The sequence below is a fragment of the Dromiciops gliroides genome, chromosome 4 (genome assembly GCF_019393635.1).
Source record: "Dromiciops gliroides isolate mDroGli1 chromosome 4, mDroGli1.pri, whole genome shotgun sequence".
Classification (NCBI taxonomy): domain Eukaryota; kingdom Metazoa; phylum Chordata; class Mammalia; order Microbiotheria; family Microbiotheriidae; genus Dromiciops; species Dromiciops gliroides.
In genome coordinates this window covers 210,340,657-210,360,465 of record NC_057864.1, presented here as the reverse complement: position 1 = coordinate 210,360,465, position 19,809 = coordinate 210,340,657, and the positions used below count along the sequence as shown (strand labels likewise).

The 19,809-nt window shown below is 37.7% G+C and overlaps 1 protein-coding gene across 1 annotated transcript in view; it reads right to left on the bottom strand.

Moving 5' to 3' along the window:
- The window catches only part of PRKCA (protein kinase C alpha), a 512,156-nt gene that overhangs the window by 130,755 nt on the left and 361,592 nt on the right, over positions 1-19,809 (bottom strand). The window contains exon 5 of the mRNA XM_044000074.1: positions 19,233-19,361. Coding sequence (XP_043856009.1) covers positions 19,233-19,361 — 129 coding nt within the window. The remainder of the gene's footprint in view (positions 1-19,232; positions 19,362-19,809) is intronic.

Below are 19,809 nucleotides of genomic sequence, written 5' to 3'. Positions count from 1 at the left end.
TAAGAGAACAATTTAAATGATAATAACATTTCTTCTTTAGAAGAAAAAAGATGAAAAAAAGTCTAACCAATGTAATGACTCATTACTTTAGAAGAGTGATGATGAAACATTCACCAACCTCTTGGCAGAAATGTAAAAGAGGCATAGAATGAGACACGCAGTTTCAGATGTAGCCAATATGTTGATTTGTTTGTTTGATTATACATATTTGTTACAAGGGGATGGCTACTACTTGTGGGGTAGGGATGAATCTTCAGTGACAAAGATGCAAAAAAACAAACAAAAAAAGATCAATAAAGAGGAAAGTACGGGGGCAGCTAGGTGGTGCAGTAGATAAAGCACGGCCCTTGAATTCAGAAGGACCTGAGTTCAAATTCTGCATTAGATACTTTACACTTAGTAGCTGTGTGACTTTGGGCAAGTCACTTAACCCTCATTACCCGCAAAGAAACAAAACAAAAAAAACAAAACAACAACAGCAAAAAAAAGAGGAAAGTACACAAAAGAAAAAGAAGTTGAGCAAATAAAATTAGGGCAATTCTATTACTACTGTGTTATATTTAATATGTACTTTTAAAATGTAATAGAAGTTCATAGTTTCATATGTAATCTTATTTTTGTATATTGTAATAATAATGCTTGTTAATGACAAATTGATAATAAATAAGAAATTTGAAAAAATTAATTTTCATGGCAATAATTGATTCAAATGATCTTCCCTCCATCCAGCTCACTGAGCTAGAGTGGGCATACTTTACAACCAATTACATTCATCCCTAAGAGGAAGATCACTAACCTTGGGAACTCAGGTACTTATGGCTACTAGATTTTTCACTGTTTATATCGATAAGGTTATAGCAAACCAACCCTGGAAAGGACTTTTGGAAGGTATCATCTACTTGCTTTCAGGTGGAACACATAGCAAACCATATAAACTACCCTAATTAGGAAACTATATATCTTTGAATATAGAATAAGAATTATAGTTAATATTTATAGTGTTTTCCACTTGGACAAGAGCTTTTTAGTGTCCTAATTTCCTTTATGGATGAAAAAAACTCATTTGGCTTTTATCTTCTCCTCTATTTGTTGCCCCACCTCAACTCTTCACCCTTATTTCCCTGTGAAGATTTAGGAGACTAGAAAGTCTGAGTGCTTAGAAAGACAAAATTTGCACATTTTTAGATGATTCCTCAGTAATTGTAGCTCTGACTTTCTAGCAGATCAAGTTTCTTGCAGTAATTTCATAGCAATTAGTCTTTGTGCTTAAATGATAATCCTATAATTAGAAGCACTTAAAAGTTCTACACAAGAATGACCTGCTCTGTCAATGTTTATTCATTTTTATGCTAATGGGATAATCTTGGAAAAGACCTCAATAATAATTTGCTTCCCCTCTTCTGAGGGATATTGCTCCTTCAAGAGAATCAATCACACTGCAATAATTCATAGAGTTTAAAAGCTCACCTAAGACCCTCTGGTTGACTAGTTGGCTTTCTCTACAAAAACCTGGAAATTGGGAACAACTTAATCAGTCAGAAATGGGAAAAGAAGGCTACAGTTGACTTCAGGTCCTGGTACAAAAGTGCATTTTTTTTTAATCAAAGGAAAAAGCAAGGAGGAACACAGTGGATAGGGCAACAGCCCTGGAGTCAGGGGAAACTGTATTCAAATCTGGTCTCAAACATTTACTAGCCATATGACCCTGGTAAATCATGTTAATCCATTTGCCTCTCCCCACCCCCCAAAAGGAAAAGACTTCATTAAAGAAAGTACTCTCAATTACCATGATAAAAAGGGGGTAAAGAGACCACAGTCTCCCATTTCCCATGCCTCCTTTCCACAGCTAATGGTGACTCAACATCCAAAAGGGGAGTTGCACTAAACTTCAGCAAAGAGAATTGGAACATGATAATAATGCTCCATGGTGAATATGTTGCTATTTAGCATATATTTGACATTTTACTGTGCTACAGAGGTCAATAAGTGGTACTATACAGATATGGCAATAAAGTAACTACAATAATCTATGCAATTCCTTTATTATTCACAACTCTGTTACAAATCCTAGCAGTTATAGGACTTCATCAAATAAAGCAAAATAACTATGTGATCACCTCCTAATTTACAGTTAAACAGAAAGGGAGGACAGGGCAAAAAGGTAGAATAATATGGATTGGAGGATCCATTAGGCAACAAGGCCATACTATGAATATGGATAAACTTTTATTGAATACACAGTAGGTGACATGATATTATATTGAATTCTGTGGTGTTTGCATTAGTAGAGAGAAGATACAATCCCTAACATCAACCAACTTGCAACCTATAAAGAAAGCAGAACAAACAAACAGACCAAAAATGTATGTATATATAGTGTCTTCTATCAGTAACATCTCAAATAACACTTCTACCCCTCAAGAATTCAGGGTTATTAGTAGGTCCACACACCTAAAACTAGAGCTCAAAGCCCCCACCAAGGTGTCTGCTTTTAATAGTCAGAGGACACAATAGTTCAAATCAAAGGCATTTACTGAGATGCCTTCATAAGAAACACTGCCCTTATAAAACTGAGGCATGCTCTCTCACAAAATGAAAATAGAATCAGGGGGCATACACACACAGAGAATACACAAGTGGAGAGGCATACAGCCACATATCGAACACAACCAACACCTCTAGCACTGCAAGGTTCTAAATGTCTTTTTTTAGTGGGTCCTCATGCTGTAGGGTATACCATCTGTTCTGGGGAGGTCACTTTGCTGGGTTCCCTAGGCCTGTTTTTCCCTATAGCTCAACTCTTGGCTTCCAATGTTCACCTTCTTATCTGACTCTCTGCTGAGTATGCCATCTCCCACTGAATGAGATGCTCTATAGAAGACCCCATTGTCAACAGAAGTAGGGAAGAGAAGAAAGAGAAGCTCCCAAGTATTTAATTACCATCTCTATGCTGATGATTCTCAAATCTATCCATCCTTCCCCAAACTCCCCTACCCTTACCAAGTGGGCTAGGAGGACTCCATTGATCTGGAGTCCCACAATCAACCCACAATATAAAGAGAAATATGGTCATAACTTTCAATTATTTTGGAGGTAGCATAGAACGATGGCAATAATGACGAATTTGGAGGACAATCTAGTTTTTACTACTACTACTCCCTCTATGACCTTTAGCAAATCACTAAGCCTCTTTCTCTGGGATTCCTTTTTAATTATCTGTAAAAAGAAGGAAATGACCTAGGTGGCCTCTAAGATCCCTTTTGGCCCAAAAGCTATGATCCTATGATTTTTCTGGTATAATAAATGTTTCCATAAACTGCTGTTGATTTAAGATGTTCCAGCAACACTCTCCTTATTTCCTTCACAAACGTCTTTGTGCACACTGGTGAAAGCAGCCATGAATTTAAGTACTCGACAATGTTGCAGGTCACAATAACCAAAGTGAAGCAGGTAACCTGCTTGTGTTAGTCCCCATTGATTCCTGTTGGGACATACAGTCAAAGAACTATGGTTGTGTCAGCAGGAAAGAAGCTAGGCCTAGCAGAGTTGCTTAGTAGGAAGGATAAGACAGTAGAAAGAATGCGGCTCCATCTCTAGCTTACTCATACAATATCAAACAAAACCTTGTTTCCCCCCTGCATTGGTCCTGTAGGTTTCATTGTCCATTTATGTTTTCCACTTTGAAGTATTGTGAAATAAAGACCACATTCTGATTGGCAGTTCAAAGTGCTCAAAGCTTTTTATTAAATAATCCTTGCCAGTGGAGAAATTGTCTCTGCAAAACTGCCTCGGTGAGCTTCAGCACTCTGGATGTTATTATACCCTGGTCAAAGGAGAAGGGAAACATCAGGAAGCCTGGAGGGGGCACAGACTTCCTAATACCATAATGGGTGACATTTTGCAGTTACTGAAGCAAGGGAAAGGATACAGACAGTTGCTGACGTCCAGGATAAGGACTTGAGGGTCACTCAGGGTCACTTAGGTTAAGCTGGCTTTTGCAGCTGAGTAACACCTACCTAAGCAGAGAAAAATGAAATAGCTTGAGGTTACAGAACCACATGAGAATAACTTCAGTAGATGATCCCTTGCTTCAGGTCAAATAAAGGACAGTTTTAACCATTAGTACTATAAAAGCTAAGCCATGTTCTACAGAAGGAAAAGGTTTCAGCCAGAATACTTATTGTCATTTTAATTTCTCACCATTATCTAAACTCTGAAAATGAAGGTTAGGGTGAATATGGTGGCAACTCTCAAATAGGACCCATCAACTAAAGTATTCTCAGTATCCAAAGTGCTCCTAATTCTAAGATGTAAACATGTAATATAGACACTTCAGCAACATTGCTGGCCCAAAAAGGCATTTATGAAATAGTTTGTGTCAAAGGAGAAACCACAATTAAAACTCAAAAAAACACAAGCGTTCTTAGGAGGAAGCAAATCTTATTTATTGTTATGTCTCTTTCAATACTTGGCTATAGAGGATTCTTAGTAAATATCCGTTGTATGAATGAGCAGATAAATGACTGGATCATAGTTTTTTTTTTTTCTCTCATTTGTCCTCCATTTATCTTCTTCCCTGCCTTTCTAACTACCTGACTTTTGACCATCTGACTGTGCATTGGAAACTCTATCTGGCCATGTTGTAGAATGTCAGAGCTAGAAAGGTCCTTCAGATATCCAGTTCGACTCCTCCTCATTTTACATAGGGGAAAAATGAGGCCTACAAAGGTATCTAAGGTTGCTTATTCACAGGTCAGAGAAAAGAGAAATAAAACCTGTTGGGAGTAACAAGACCTGAGAGTGAGAAAGATGATTAACAGTCATAAATATAAGCATGGTTCAATTATGAGTCCCTGTGTCATAAGGAGGCCACTTGACCTTCTGTTTCTTCTTCTTTTTCTACCAAGTAAGGAAACCATTTTTGTAATTGAGCTCGTAAGGGAAAATATCTATATCCGCATTTACTTTATAAAGGCATAGAACTGACATTAGGAATTGATGCAGTTTCTAAAGAATAATTCATCTAGAGTAAATATACTTTGTAATGAATATCATTCACAGGAGATATTAAGCTCTTTTTTTCATTATTTTGTATTCAAGTCTATAGAAGTAAGTTCACAGATGTTTAAGGTTCATAGACCAGAATGACTTTCAGTTTCATCACTCATTCATAAGGCATGTAATAAACACCTACTATGTGCCAGGAACTGTGCTAGATGCTGGGGGACTCAATCTAAAAACAAAAACAAAAATGAAACAGGTCCCTTAGCCTCAAGTATATTACTTCTATAGGGTAAGAGCTGGAGGGAGAAAGAACAACATATACACAGATAATGAAATATATAATATATGCAAAACAAATACAAATGTTAGGGAGAGGGCTCACAATTGGGGGATCGTGGGGAAAATCTTTTTTTTTAGAGGTGGCATTTGAGCTGAATATTGAAGAATCTAGAGATTCTATAAGGTGGAGGTGAGAAGGGAGTACATTCTGTGGAGGTGAGACGGGAGTACATTCCATGGAGGTTACCCAAAGGCCAGTTTCACTGGAATATAGAGGATATGAAGAGAGTAACATACAATAAGTCTGGGAAGTAAGTCTGACCCAAGTATTGACCACTGAACAGCTAAATAACAAAGTGTGATGGGGACAGCTGTAAGGATGAACAGGAAGTCAATTCAACCAGAAGAAATCAGGAAATCCCAACTCCTCCTACTTCATCTCCCCCAAACAATGACAATCAGCTGTGACCTGGCTGAAACCATCAGCAGCAATGGCCAGAGGCATTCAGGTGTCTTAACCTGAGTGAGGGGCACAAAGGCATCATGAACCACAGAGAGGCATAGCCTTCAATACTACAGTATCCACAAATGCGCCCTGAGCACATCTGATAGTTGAACATTGTGCCCAATGTTAAAGAAGATACCCGGATAGATGAAACAGGTTTCCTGACTTCAAGGAGTCTACAGTGTAGGAGGTGGGTCACATGGCAGGTTTGACATGTAGAGGAGCCACATCTCCTTGTATATACTATAAAAACAGGGATTTTACAGATGTTGCCACCTGTGGCAGATATAGAAATATAAACCTATGTGTACACATATGTGTATGTATACACACACATTCATGCATGTGTATATACATGGATATCTGCCACAGATGGTAGCATTCATAAAATCTGTTTTTATAATACAGACTTACATTAGAAAGGCCTGCCTAAATCCATAATATTAATATTAACAATGAGAGGACCACATAAAAGGTCAAGCTTTGGAGTCAGTACAGTCCTGGGTTTTTGTCTTGTCTCCAACACATGATAGCTGTATTGCTATGGACAAGCCACTTAACCTCTCAAGTTACAGATAGCTTACCAATAGGCATCAATGAAATGCATTTTCACACTACTTATTTATGGCTGGTGGCATAGTAGATAAAGCACTGGATCTTGAATCAGGGAGATTTGAGTTCAAATCAGACCACAAACATTTACTAGTGGTGTAACCTTGGGAAAGTCATTTAACATCTGTTTGCCTCAGTTTTCTCAACTATAAAGTGCGTATAATAATAGCACCTCCTTTACAAAGTTGTTGTGAGGATCAAATGAGCTAATATTTGTAAAAGTGATTATCATGGTGCCTGATATATAGCAGGCGCTATAGAAAGGTGTTTTCCCCCCTTCTGTTCATGGATATAAACACAGGTTTAAATTTTAAAAATACTGTGTTCACACAGCATGACTAATACAGAAATAGGTTTAATGTGATTGTACATATATAACCTATATTAGATTGCTTTGGGGGGGAAGGAAAGGAGAAAAATTTGGAACTAGAAATCTTATAAAAACAAATGTTGAGGGCAGCTAGGTGGCACAGTGGATAAAGCACTGGCCTTGGATTCAGGAGGACCTGAGTTCAAATCCAGCCTCAAATACTTGACACTTAACTAGCTGTGTGACCCTGGGCAAGTCACTTAACCTTCATTGCCCTGCAAAAAAAAAAATGTTGAAAACTATCTCTACATGTAAGTAGAAAATAATAAAAGACTTTTATGATAAATAAAAAATATTGTGTTCAGAATACTGATACTTATACAGTGCTATAAGGTTTGTGAATCCTTTGGGTACATTAGCTTGTTTGGATTTTACAACAACTCTATGAAATAGTTAGGGGCAGCTAGGTGGCGCAGTGGATAGAGCACTGGCCCTGGATTCAGAAGGACCTGAGTTCAAATCCGACCTCAGACACTTAACACTTACTAGTTGTGTGACCCTGGGCAAGTCACTTAACCCCAATTGCATCACCAAAAATAAAATAAAATAAAATAGTTACTACAAGTATTAATAGCTCAATTTTACAGATGAGGACCTGAGGTCTGAGGTAGTTAAGGGACTTAACCATGGTCATTCAATTCAGATAGTAAATGTGAGAGGCAAAATTTGAACCCAGGTTTTCCTGTTTCCAAGGCTACATTTCTATCCATTACAGCTTGTAGCCATGATTCCTTCTTTACCTTTCTATTGTCTTTTACCATACTTTATTTTACACCCTATAAACCATCTTACCCCATGGTATCTCACCTTTTGGCCTGATATTATCGACCCACTCCTCATCATTTGGACCAACACTCTGTGCAATGGACCCGAGAACATGATCTCCATAATTGACTTTTTTCTGAATCCATTTATCTTTGGAGCACCTATTCCAATGCCTAAACCAGTTGATGGGTGACTGATTATGTGCAAACTAGCTCATATAGCCTATTATAGCTATCAGCCGGTCTTAGACACCACACCATGTTTCTTTCAGCTTCATGTGCAATCCAGTTATCTACCCTGGCCATCCACCCTGCCCATATCTTCTCCGACTTCCCCAGAACAGGACTCTCTTCAACTGGTCAGCTCTCCGCGACATGTGTTCTCTTCTCCTTTAGAATTTAAGCTTTTTCAGGGCAGGGGACTTAATCTTGTTTATTTTGTATCCATGTTACCATGCAGTGTCTGGAATATAGTAAATGCTGAATAAATGCTTTTGTACTCATCCATTAATTTTGCATAAGGTCATGTGGAAGAAAAGAGTCATTAACAAGTTCCCAAATGACACCCCACAAAGCATTTTGCCTTCCCTGGGTGCTATTAGCTCTTTATCATATGGAAAAGCAAGGCCCCAGTACTTATCCATTGGCAGGGTAAGTTATTGAAAGTCCTATTCAGTAAGATTTATCATTCTCTGTAGAAAAGGTCAACAATTCAAGTGGATCAATTAGATTTAGTAAGCAAGATAATTGCTATTTACAAAGCTGAATTTCAAGTCCAAAGGCACCAAAAAAACCCTTCCCCCAAACCCAAAAATTCAGGTTTGAGATGCAGAATACCTACATATTATTTTCTGTCCTTTTACAAGGGAGGGAAGCTTTTCCCTAGGAGGCAGAAACACCTGGGGAAGTAACAAGTGAAACTTATTTGAGAATAAGAATCCTCTTAATGCAGTACAACTGATTATTTAAGCTGGTGTTTTTAGTTTTTTTCCAACGAAAAAGAAAATGTTTGTAAGAGTAAAATTTCTGGTGTTGGATATGCAAAAGTTGAAGAATCATACAGTTTATAGCTCAAAGGGGCCTTAGAGATCATCTATGCCTCATTTTACAAATAAGCAAAGTGGAGCTGAGAGAGAAGTCACTTGATGAGATCACCCAGGGATGTAATTGATGAGCCAGAATTAGAATCCATGTTCTCTGACTCCAAATTGAGTGCTATTTTGCCTACATGGCAGAGAAGTTTCTCAAACAAATGGACTAGAACAGCCACATCATGTTTATCTGATCTCAGCACTAATCATATCAACAAGGCTTCCATTTTAGCAAGTTATCTCCAAATAACTCCTCTCCTGTAAATTAGGATCTAAGTCAAATTCTTCTTTACTGGAAACTTCAACTGGTTATCATATTTGCAAAAATTAGCTTATTTTTCATCGATGCCTTCTTCTTTTTTTTTTTTTGGTGAGGCAATTAGGATTAAGTGACTTGTCCAGGGTCACACAGGGTCACAGCTGCCCCAATGCCTTCTTTATTATCATACTCATATCAAAATATATCAATTCCCTCATACATACTGAGCCATTCTTTTTTGGGGGGGTGGAGGGGGCAATGAGGGTTAAGTGACTTGCCCAGGGTCACACAGCTAGTAAGTGTCAAGTGTCTGAGGCCGGATTTGAACTCAGGTCCTCCTGAATCCAAGGCCACCTATCCACTATCCACTGTGCCACCTAGCTGCCCCCTGAGCCATTCTCTATAACAAAAAAATAGAAGAGAAAAAAGCTTAGTAAAATTAACAAACCCAGAGACCATGTTTAATGGTATGTGCAATATTCCATACCCAAAGTTTCCAAATTCTGCAATGAAGGGGAAGTTTAGTTTTCTCAACTCTTCTCCAGGATCAAATTTAGTCATTATACAATTATATAATATTTAAGGTTTGTTGTTATTCTTTCATCTCTATTGGTATTGTATATTCCTATTGTTTTAGCATGGATCTGTTACTTCACTGCACATTGTTTCCCAATTCTTCTTGGAATTTTGTATATTTTTGTTGCTTATGGTACAGCAATAGTGCCATTACATTTATAAGGGGCTAAAATTCTAGCTAGGATGTCTAATATCTAATGAGTGGTTGCCTTAAATAGAAGCTTTAGCAAGAGTGTTTAGATTTTTAAGCATTTATGAAAGCGCATTAGAAGCGAGTGATCAGAGAGAAAGAGGCCAAGACACTTTCGTCTATCAATCTAAGAGAGCAGCATCTCTCCTCCAGCCAAGCTGAGGTCGTGGGGCTGAAAAGTCCTCGCTCCTCCTTCCTCCTCCCAGAAGCCTCCAGTGAAACAGGAAACAGGGCCGTCACACATACAGCTCCAAGGTAATGGGCTGGTAACACTTGATGACAGGCAAACATCACTTTCTGATGCCAAACTGACCTTTAAAACCCCAGAAAAGGTCATTTCTGGACGGCTAAAGTCACATGGTTTCTTTTCACAATGCTTTCTCCTCATGGTGGAGCTTCCCTGAATATCTTTTCCAGCAGGGGGGGGTCATTCCAATTCTCACACATTCATATACCACACTTTGTTTAGTTGCTGTCTGGTTGTCTAACTGATGGACATCTTTTTTTCCCAGTTCTTTTGTGACCATAAAAATTCTATTAAAATATTGTCATATATATATGGGGACCCTTCTGTCTTTGATCTCTATGAGATATATACTGATTATTATGTCAAAGAAAATGCCTTCCATTTTAAACCATTGTAAAGTCCTTGGTATAACACTCTAAGCAGATCAGTAAAGTAACCCAGTGAGCTGATATTACACAAAAAAGTTCTTGGAAAGTGGATCAGGATTGACCTGACACTGTCAAAGGCATCCAAAATTCCAGTCAGAAGCTTGAGTTTCTCTATTTTCTTATGGCAATTATTGTCATTCATAGTTTTAAATGGTTTTCAGTATGGAAGTCAAGTGGTTATACTCTTAATTCTGACCGTATGCCCAACCAATCATTCTCCAAGCCACAAGTAAAATGTAACTGCTCAGACTTACAGGAGGATGGTAGAGAGATGTGTGTAGTCTAGAGGTCAATGCAAGTAAAAGATGGCACCATTGGCAAAAAGCAAACAATTTAAAAACTCTACCATCAGAAGACTGTGCTCTTCTCTACTGAATTAATTTGTTCATTTTTGCTGTAGCCATGGTTTGTTCACTGCAGTGGTGACCCCATTTTATTTTCAGATTACGCCTCCTGTTATTCTTGCTGAGCAAATGACTGTACCTGTGGTTTGCCTGCTTTCTTCTCTTCCTGCTCCTCCATTACATGGGCCAAGCAAAACATAGCACTCTTACAGAATGCCCTCCCCACGAAATCCAACAACTCCCTGAATAGAGGGGAGAGGATTTGTGATTTCATCAGGAGAATGGACTCTCACGTGGGGGGAAATCTCTCTACCAATGGCAGGTCTCTGCAACTTACAGTCTCAGAGAATTGCCTTAAGTACCAATCTCTCTTGAATGATGTGGCCAGTCACACATCCAGTATGTGTCAAAGAGGTATTGAACCCACAACTTTTCTGGCTTCAAAGGCCAGTTCTCTATCCATAATGCCACTGAGTTAAATATAGAAGAAAAAAATGTACCTAATATAGTATATGTAAACCACTTTTCAAATCTTAAAGCACTATACAAATGCTACCTATTATGATATTTATCTTATGTCAAGCTCCTTAGGTATATGTTGTGTTAATTATAGAAATAATAAAAGAAAAGAAGGAATAATATATTTTTCATATGAATCAATTATCTTTAGTATTTAGCATAGGTTTCTTGCATATATAGCAGGCATTCAAGGGACCTTAGCACTTATCTAGTCTAACATCTTTATTTTCACTTAATCCTCTGTCTGCCTCAATACGCTCATTTGTTACAAAATGAGGAGTAAGAATAATACCTATCTCCCAAGGTTGTTGAAAGGATCAAATGAGTTAATAATTGTAAAGCACTTAGCCCAGTGCCTGGCACATAGTAAGCACCGGATGAATGTTAGTTGTCTTTGTCGTCATCATCATCATCATCATCATGTAGGTGGTAGCCTGGCGTCAGGAAGACTCAGCTTCTTGTGTTCAAATCTGGCCTCAGGCCCTTACTAGATATGTGACCCTGGGCAAGTTACTTCACCTTGTTTGTTTCAGTTCCTCATCTGTAAAATGAGCTAGAGAAGGAAATGGCAAACCATTTCAGTATCTTTGCCAAGAAAATCCCAAATGGGGTCATGAAGAATTGGACACAACTAAAATGACTGAAGAATAATACTAGTCAGTGGTGGTGGTGGTGGTATATAGATGGGCATCCTGCTGCCCAGAGAGGTGAAGCTACTTGGCTGTAACAAGGGAGCTAATAAGTGCTTCAAACTCAAGTCTTCTGACTTCAAACCAGTTCCTACTTAATTGTTGAACTTGGCTTAAAGGTCCAATTAATTTTCCGATAAACAAACCTCAGAGCATGCATAACATGGGAAGGAGCCAAACCAGAGCACCAAAACCTAGCTTAGTGCTAGGTAATTATTGTAAAAGTAACAATGGCTCACACGTATATAGAATTTTAGGTTATAGAATGAATTCCTCACAACCACCCATAAGTAGTAGTGAATAAATGAAACAAAGTCATAGAACCATCAAAAAAGAGCTAGTTGCAGATTACTTATCGGCATAACTGAATTTCAAAAAAGGAAACTGAATTAATTGTAAAGCATTACAAAATTTTTTGTAAAACCTAGTTCATATGGATTTATAAGCAAATTCTATCACAAGAACAATTATACTTAATCATATGCAAATTATTCTCAAACTGAGAAAAAGACTTTCTACTAAACTACTGTTTGTAAGACAAATAAGCATACCTAAACTAAGGGAAGAAGAATAATGCAAAGAAAGATAATTATCAACCAATATTAATAGCCATTCAAATGTTTAAATAAAATATTGGTAAAAATTACATCAATTTATCAAAAAAAAAAATTCACCATAATCAAGCTGGACATACTAGACAGACAAGGATGGCTTGACATAAGAAAGTAATTAACATGATAAATCACATTAAGAAACAAAAATATGGGCAGCTGGTGGCGCAGTGGATAGAGCACCGGCTCTGGAGTCAGGAGTACCGTAGTTCAAATCGGCCTCAGACACTTAACACTTACTAGCTGTGTGACCCTGGGCAAGTCACTTAACCCCAATTGCCTCACTAAAAAAAAAAAGAAACAAAAAATATCTAAAATCAAATTGTTATGTCAACAGATAAAGAATGTCTTTGACAAAATCATATTCAGCTATGTTAAAATATACTACAAAAATATAAGTATAGAAAGATTTTTTAAAAGCTAAGTATCTATCTAAAACTTAAAGCTAGCATATATGAGTCATAATGGATTCCCAATTGCCTGAGTATTATTTGAAATAATTCTAGAAATGCTAAGAATTGCATTAAGACTAGAAGGAAATCAAAGAAATAAAGATAGGTAAGGAGAAGATAAAACTATTGCTCTTTGCTGATGACATGGTAGTTTAATTAGAAAATAATAGAGAATCAGAAAAGAAATTGAGACAATGAATAGTTTCAGTCAAGTTGTAGGATATAAAATAAACCCACAAAAATTAACAGCATGTTTGCACAGTAATAACAAAACTAAGAGGCAATAATAAAAAGGAAATGACATTGAATATAACTACAAAATTTATAAAATATCTTGGAGTTAATTTACCAAAACACTTGTAGAGATAAAATTTTAAAAAACACTCCCTAAAGAAATAAAGAACAACTTAAATAATTGGATGGATATTCAGAGCTCATGATTGTAAGTATTAATATAATAAAAATGACAATACCATGAAAGTTAACTTATAGATTTAGCTCCAATGAATATCAATCAAAATACTAAAGGGACATTTTAAAAACCTCAAAAAAAAATTTGCAGTAGGAACAAAAGACATAGATAGACCAGAGGTACCAAACATATGCCTCACAACACTTATGAATGTGGCCCTAAACAGATTAAAATGTAATTGGGAAATACTTTTTAAAATAAATAAAAATACAAAAAAAAAATAATTATATTTTAAAACCAATTAAACATGTTGCCCACAGGGATTCTTATGTATAGCTTAGTGGTCCCTGTTTCTATTTGAGGTTGACAGCACTGATCTAGACTAATAAGTGAAATCATGAAAAAAGTTAGGAATGAAGGGGGAATAGCTAGATATCAAACTATATTATAAAGAGTAAGCATCAAAAGCATGTGGAAGGGGGCAGCTAGGTGGTGCAGTGGATAAAGCACTGACCTTGGATTCAGGAGTACCTGAGTTCAAATCCAGCCTCAGATACTTGACAGTTACTAGCTGTGTGACCCTGGGCAAGGCGCTTAACCCTCAATGCCCCTCCAAAAAAACAAAACAAAAAAGAAGAAAAAAAGCATGTGGTACTGGTTAAAACAAACAAATAGAAAAATAGATGAGTAGAAGATACTGGACAAGGGAGAATCAAAAATAATTGAATTCAATATCCCAGTGTTTTAGAAATTCTCTAATATAAATTACCTGGAAAAGAACTCCCTATATGATAAGAAGAGATGGCAAAACTGCAAAGTAGTCTGGAAAAATTAGGTTTGGACCAAAATTATATGTCATACTTCACAATAAAATTACAAATAGATATTTGACTTGAATATAAAAAACCTTTAATACTCACACAGAAATAGAAAAGCCAATCATATAATTTCACAGCTATGGGTGAATTCTTAACCAGAAAAGGAAGAAAAGTGATTATAAATAATAAAATAGATAATGTTAATTCATGAAACTGAAAACTTTATGAATAAAATTAATGTGACTAGGTTGAGAAGGGAAGTAGTCAACTAGGGAAAAAACCAGTCTGACCTCCAAAAAATTATAGATACTCATAATCTAACAGTTAACCAAAGGAGGTTTACTTAGTGAGATCAGAAGAAGGGCATTCATAATAGGTTACTGAAATTATAGCCTTGATTCAGTTGAACAAGTTTTCCTAGTTTTGTCATGTGACATCTTCTTGTCTAAAGCCTCAAGGGGGTACCCACCTGACCATTCCCTGTGTTGGCTTTCATTTTCAGACAACCAGGAATTTATATCAACAGCCCAAGTCTTATTTCCCTGAACCAATCATGTCTCTAGGTTAGTTTCAATGTCTTTTACAGAAAATCTAGCCTAACCCGAATGGGTTAGGGCCTTAGGAAAAGCTATGTCAGTAAATGGTTGGGGGCAAGGAGAGAGTCCTGTGGTAGATATTCCTCTTCCTACAAACCCTAATGGTCATCCTACAATAATGCTAGCTTCCTTTCCTACTTTGAAGTGCATGATCATCTAATGAATGAAAACTATGTCCCTTTAAGATGACGATTAGTTCATGAAATTAGCCTCCAACCATAGATAACATTAGTACATTCAATATGGATTTTGACCTTTGAAATATGCCTCACAATTTCTCTCAGTTATATATTCAGTCCTGATCATCTGTTCTCTTTGATATGAGTTCTGAGAAACTGTCAGGGCCCTTGGCAGGTATAGGCAAGATAGAAAATTCCAATAGCACCATAAGGTTGCTGTTTTTATGAGTGGAAATGAAGTAGAAAGTCCAGCGTGTGCACGAACTGACTCCACCCACTTCACCCATATTAAGAAACATAACCAAAAGGAGATGAAAACGTAAATGCTTCATTACCTAATCATTCTTGTCTTAGTCCACCTGTAGGATACCACATGGACCATGGAAATTATATCCTGACAGTCCACCTGGATATTTATAACTACACCAACAATGAGTCCAATGCTTTTGATGCCAGACAATTAACAAAAATGGGCAGCCAACTGGCATTCACTACTGTAGGACCTTAGTCCCATAAACATGGACTTTTTCTATTGCTCTTCCATTTATACTTGCTTTCCTTAATCAGGGCTGATCTCAGGGTATAGCAAATTGACTTTGATAAAGTAGCAGATAATGTATTCTGAAGCATTTTACACTTCAGGACTTAGAGAGGAGAAGAGGGTATAAAAGCATGAGCAGTCAGAAATAGTTTGTTAGGTCTAGGCAGGCCCTAGGCTTCAGAAAGCTCATAACAATCTAACTCATGCTTCTCTACACAAGGTGATGTTTGTCTACAAGGTCAGGGAGACTACTGGTTCTCTCAGCTAAAGTGGAGGTCACAAGGGAAAAGTTTTGAGAAAAAGGAGCTGTCAGAGTTGCAACTAGAAAGATTTTCATCTAGAATAAAAATGGATGGGCATGAAGTGGGATGAGACAGTGACAGTGCAAAGATCAAGCCAACTGTGGGTACACTTATGCTAGGAAGGGGGTAGCTCAAAACTGAACTGTCCACCTGTCTCTAAAGAATACACCTGGAACCCAGATGACCTTTATTTAGGTTTCCATGGATGCTGCCCACTTGATCAGTGTCGGTTAAATTATTTCACCCAGTGTTCATCTTGAGTTCTGACATTCTTAGTTTGACTTAAACCTTTGTCCCCTGAAGAGATAAGAGTCCCTTCAATGGTGTGAATATCCCACAATTTACATTTGAAAAAATCTAAGATGCTAAAGCATAAACTAGAGTCTAAGAACAACACTTAGGAAGGAAAACCAGCACAAAGGTGAGGAAATTAGATTCAGAGTCTATGTGCTACAACCAAGCTAGATATGAGTTCCCTTATCTGAAGCTCTGTAATGAAAACGTTTGTTTTGTGTGTGTGTGTGGGGGGGCAATGGGGGTTAAGTGACTTGGCCAGGGTCACACAGCTTGTAAGTGTCAAGTGTCTGAGCCTGGATTTGAACTCAGGTACTCCTGAATCCAGGGCTGGTACTCTATCCACTGTGCCACCTAGCTGCCCCCATGTAATGAAAACTGTTAAAACTTCCAAAGCTCTTGGTGAGTTCATGAAGAACCCCTTTCAAGTGTTAAGGGAGTTGTTTTTCTCCCAGTGAGACTTCACTATGAAGAGATGCCAATTTTCTTCTTCCTTCAAGCCATAGCTGAGGTAACAGAGCTGGGGGGCAGTCTTGACTAAATATCAATGTTCATAATGATGAACCTGAGATTCTGAAGGTTATGCTGACAGGGTGTAAGCTGAGCAGGTCAATGCAGGTAGAGAGGCCTTGAGGATGGCTGTAGGGTTGTCTGAGGCCAAACTGAAGTAAGTGCCGATAGGTGAATTATCAGAAGGCTGGCTGTCAGAGGGTGAAGGTTTTAGGTCACAATAACTCCTAAAACAATCTACTTAGATGAAGAAAGGGTTGAGAGTGCAGGAAACACACACATCAGTGCACTTGTAGGTCTTCTGAGATGTTCAAATATTAAAAAAGCTATTAACCAAAGTACACTGTTTGATAGACATGCCTAGAGCGTAAGAGTGTATTTCATGAAAGCAGAGTCATTAGCTCCCCACAAAAATCAAACCCTCTTTGGGAGCAGAGTCCAAAGTTCAAAATGGGCCAACTTTTGAGAAAAATAACGGTTTCTCTCATAAAAGAGATCTGCTATCAATGAACAGGGGAAAAAATATCCTTGTAAAGGCAGTTTAGAGTAAAAGACAGTGGTGGAATTGTATCCGGGAAGCCTTGGGGTTAAGACACATACAGGTGGGGGCAGCTAGGTGGCACAGTGGATAAAGCACCAGCCCTGGATTCAGGAGTACCTGAGTTCAAATCTGGCCTCAGGCACTTGACACTTACTAGCTGTGTGACCCTGGGTAAGTCACTTAACCCCCAATGCCCCGAAAAAAAAAAAAAAGACACATACTGGCTGCATGACTATGGTCAAATCTCTTTGCTTCTTAGTGCCCCAGACAGATAAGCTTCTCAGGCGACATAGTGGGCTCCTATCAGGAGCTCCTCATACCAATAAAATAACAGGCCTGCTTGGTGATATTGTTGTTATGATTATATTTATTGTTATTAGCATTTCACAGAACAATAGGATTTCAGACCTTAAAGGAATCTTGGTATTGCTTTGGTTCACTCCTCTCATTTTATATAGGAGGAAACAAAGACCTGGTGAGGTCACTTTCCCATTGTCATTTAGTTGGTGGGAGAGTTAGGGTTAGAACTGAGGTCTCCTATGATTCAGTTCTCTGGCTGTTACCCTGCACAATCCATGTGTTTGAGATTCCCTGTGATATCACAGAACATAATAGCATTTGTTAGAGAATGTAGTAGTAGTCTAGTAGGCCTGAGTCCAGTTAAGGATACTAGGACCCTGGGGCAGCTAGGTGGCACAGTAGATAGAGCACCAGCCCTGGAGTCAGGAGTACATGAGTTCAAATCCAGCCTCAGACACTTAACACTTACTAGCTGTGTGACCCTGGGCAAGTCACTTAACCCCAATTGACTCACTAAAAAAAAACAAAACACACACACAAAAAAAAGGATACTAGGACCCTGAGGAGGACATTCTGACCATGGAGAAATATGGTTGATCAACTTGCTGGGGTTAGTTAGAGATTACTCTTTCCTTGGAAAAGCAAAGTAGTTAATTAACCAGATTGTGGTTAGTCAAACAGATAACAAAGCAGCCACCCAGAAAGCTGGGCAACTTGAATTTACAACATGAGCTTTGTTGGGAGCCAGTTGTGTTTGCTTTGTGATAAGAACCAGGTAGTGAAAATAATCCCGTTAAGAATGTGACATATTTACTATTTCATGTATCCCACCACCCAAATAGCTAGCATCATCATTTTCCAAACTGCTATAACTTTTCAGTCTTAAGTCTCTCCTCCAACCCCCATCCTCTATAAAACTATCACCTTCTCCTTTGTTCTAGGAATTGAAGTTTAGACTTCTCCCATCCATATTTCTATGTGCCAAATAATAAAAACTTTTTATTTAAATTTTGATTGGATTGTGTGGGTGAGTAATTCCTTAATAGAGGAATATTTTCAGATTCAGTTTACCAGTAGCAGAGAACATATATGGTTTTTTAAATTTCTGAATGCCCTGAGGTGAGTTTACTAAATTGAAATATTGATGCATACCATTCAGAACATGGAAAGTTACGTTTTTCCTCAAAAAAGTTTTCTCTGGAGGTACTTTAGCAATTGGCTCAGACAGTTTCTCGTTTTCAAACTCAATTCAATTCAAATCAGCAAGCATCAGTTAGGAACCTACTATGGGACAGGGGAATACAAAAACAGCAACAAAAAAAGCAAGCAAACCCAATCCTTGCTCTCAGGGAACTAACTATAATCTACTGGGGAACAAGTAAGAAAATAATTACAAAATATGTATAAATTAAGTATAAAGTAATTTTAGAGGAGGGGGGAGGACACTAACAAATGGGAGTATCAGGAACGGTTTTATATAGGAGGTGGCAATTGAACTGAGCCCTAAAGGGAGCTAAGGATTCCCAGAAGTAGAGGTGAGGAGTGAGTGCATTCCAGGCTTGAGGGAATCTTTCTTGACTTGGGTGAATTCAATTATTTGGATTCATTTCAATTCAATTCCACAAATACTTATGAACAGGCACTATCTCTTTCAAATAATAAATTATTTAACAGAATATGTCCAGTATTCCTTTTAGAAGACTTATTCATTCATAAACAAAACTGGAAGACAAATGAGCTGATCACAAGGGAATACCCCATTAAGTTACAGGCAACACTGTTATGCAACTGTGTCTTACCTGTGACATGTAGTTTTTCAGCTGTGACTTCTGCTTTCAGATAAATTCGCCCTCTTTTTTCTGTATGGTCCATTCCACATAGGCTTGGAACATTTATTACACATTGTTTGTGAACATTCATATCACAGGCTGTGAATTTAAAAAAATAGGCAAAGAAACCATACATAAGGAGCAAGATTACCATATTCACAGTGTTCTCATCTCTGAACAGAAGTGACAAATTAGCTTTCTTCCAACTTGAAAATTTGCTGTGATGTCTTTGTTCACATAACAGACTCTTAGTAGGAATCTGTTATAACTCCTGGAATCATCTGTGTGATAACACAGATAAAATGCATCCAACATATTTTTGGAGTTTCTAAAAAAATTATTGCTGGGAATCCTGGGAAGACTTAATGATTAGAACTCATGGGAGATGATATGTCAGGTTTATGGCCTAAAATCCTCTGGTATTGTCTTTCTAAATAAGTTTAATTCCCAATTGGACACTATTTTATGGATTGTCAACAGTGACAGCTGTTAGGAAACTAACTTGGGTAGCAGAATAAGGAGTACAGGCAGATTAATAATATACATG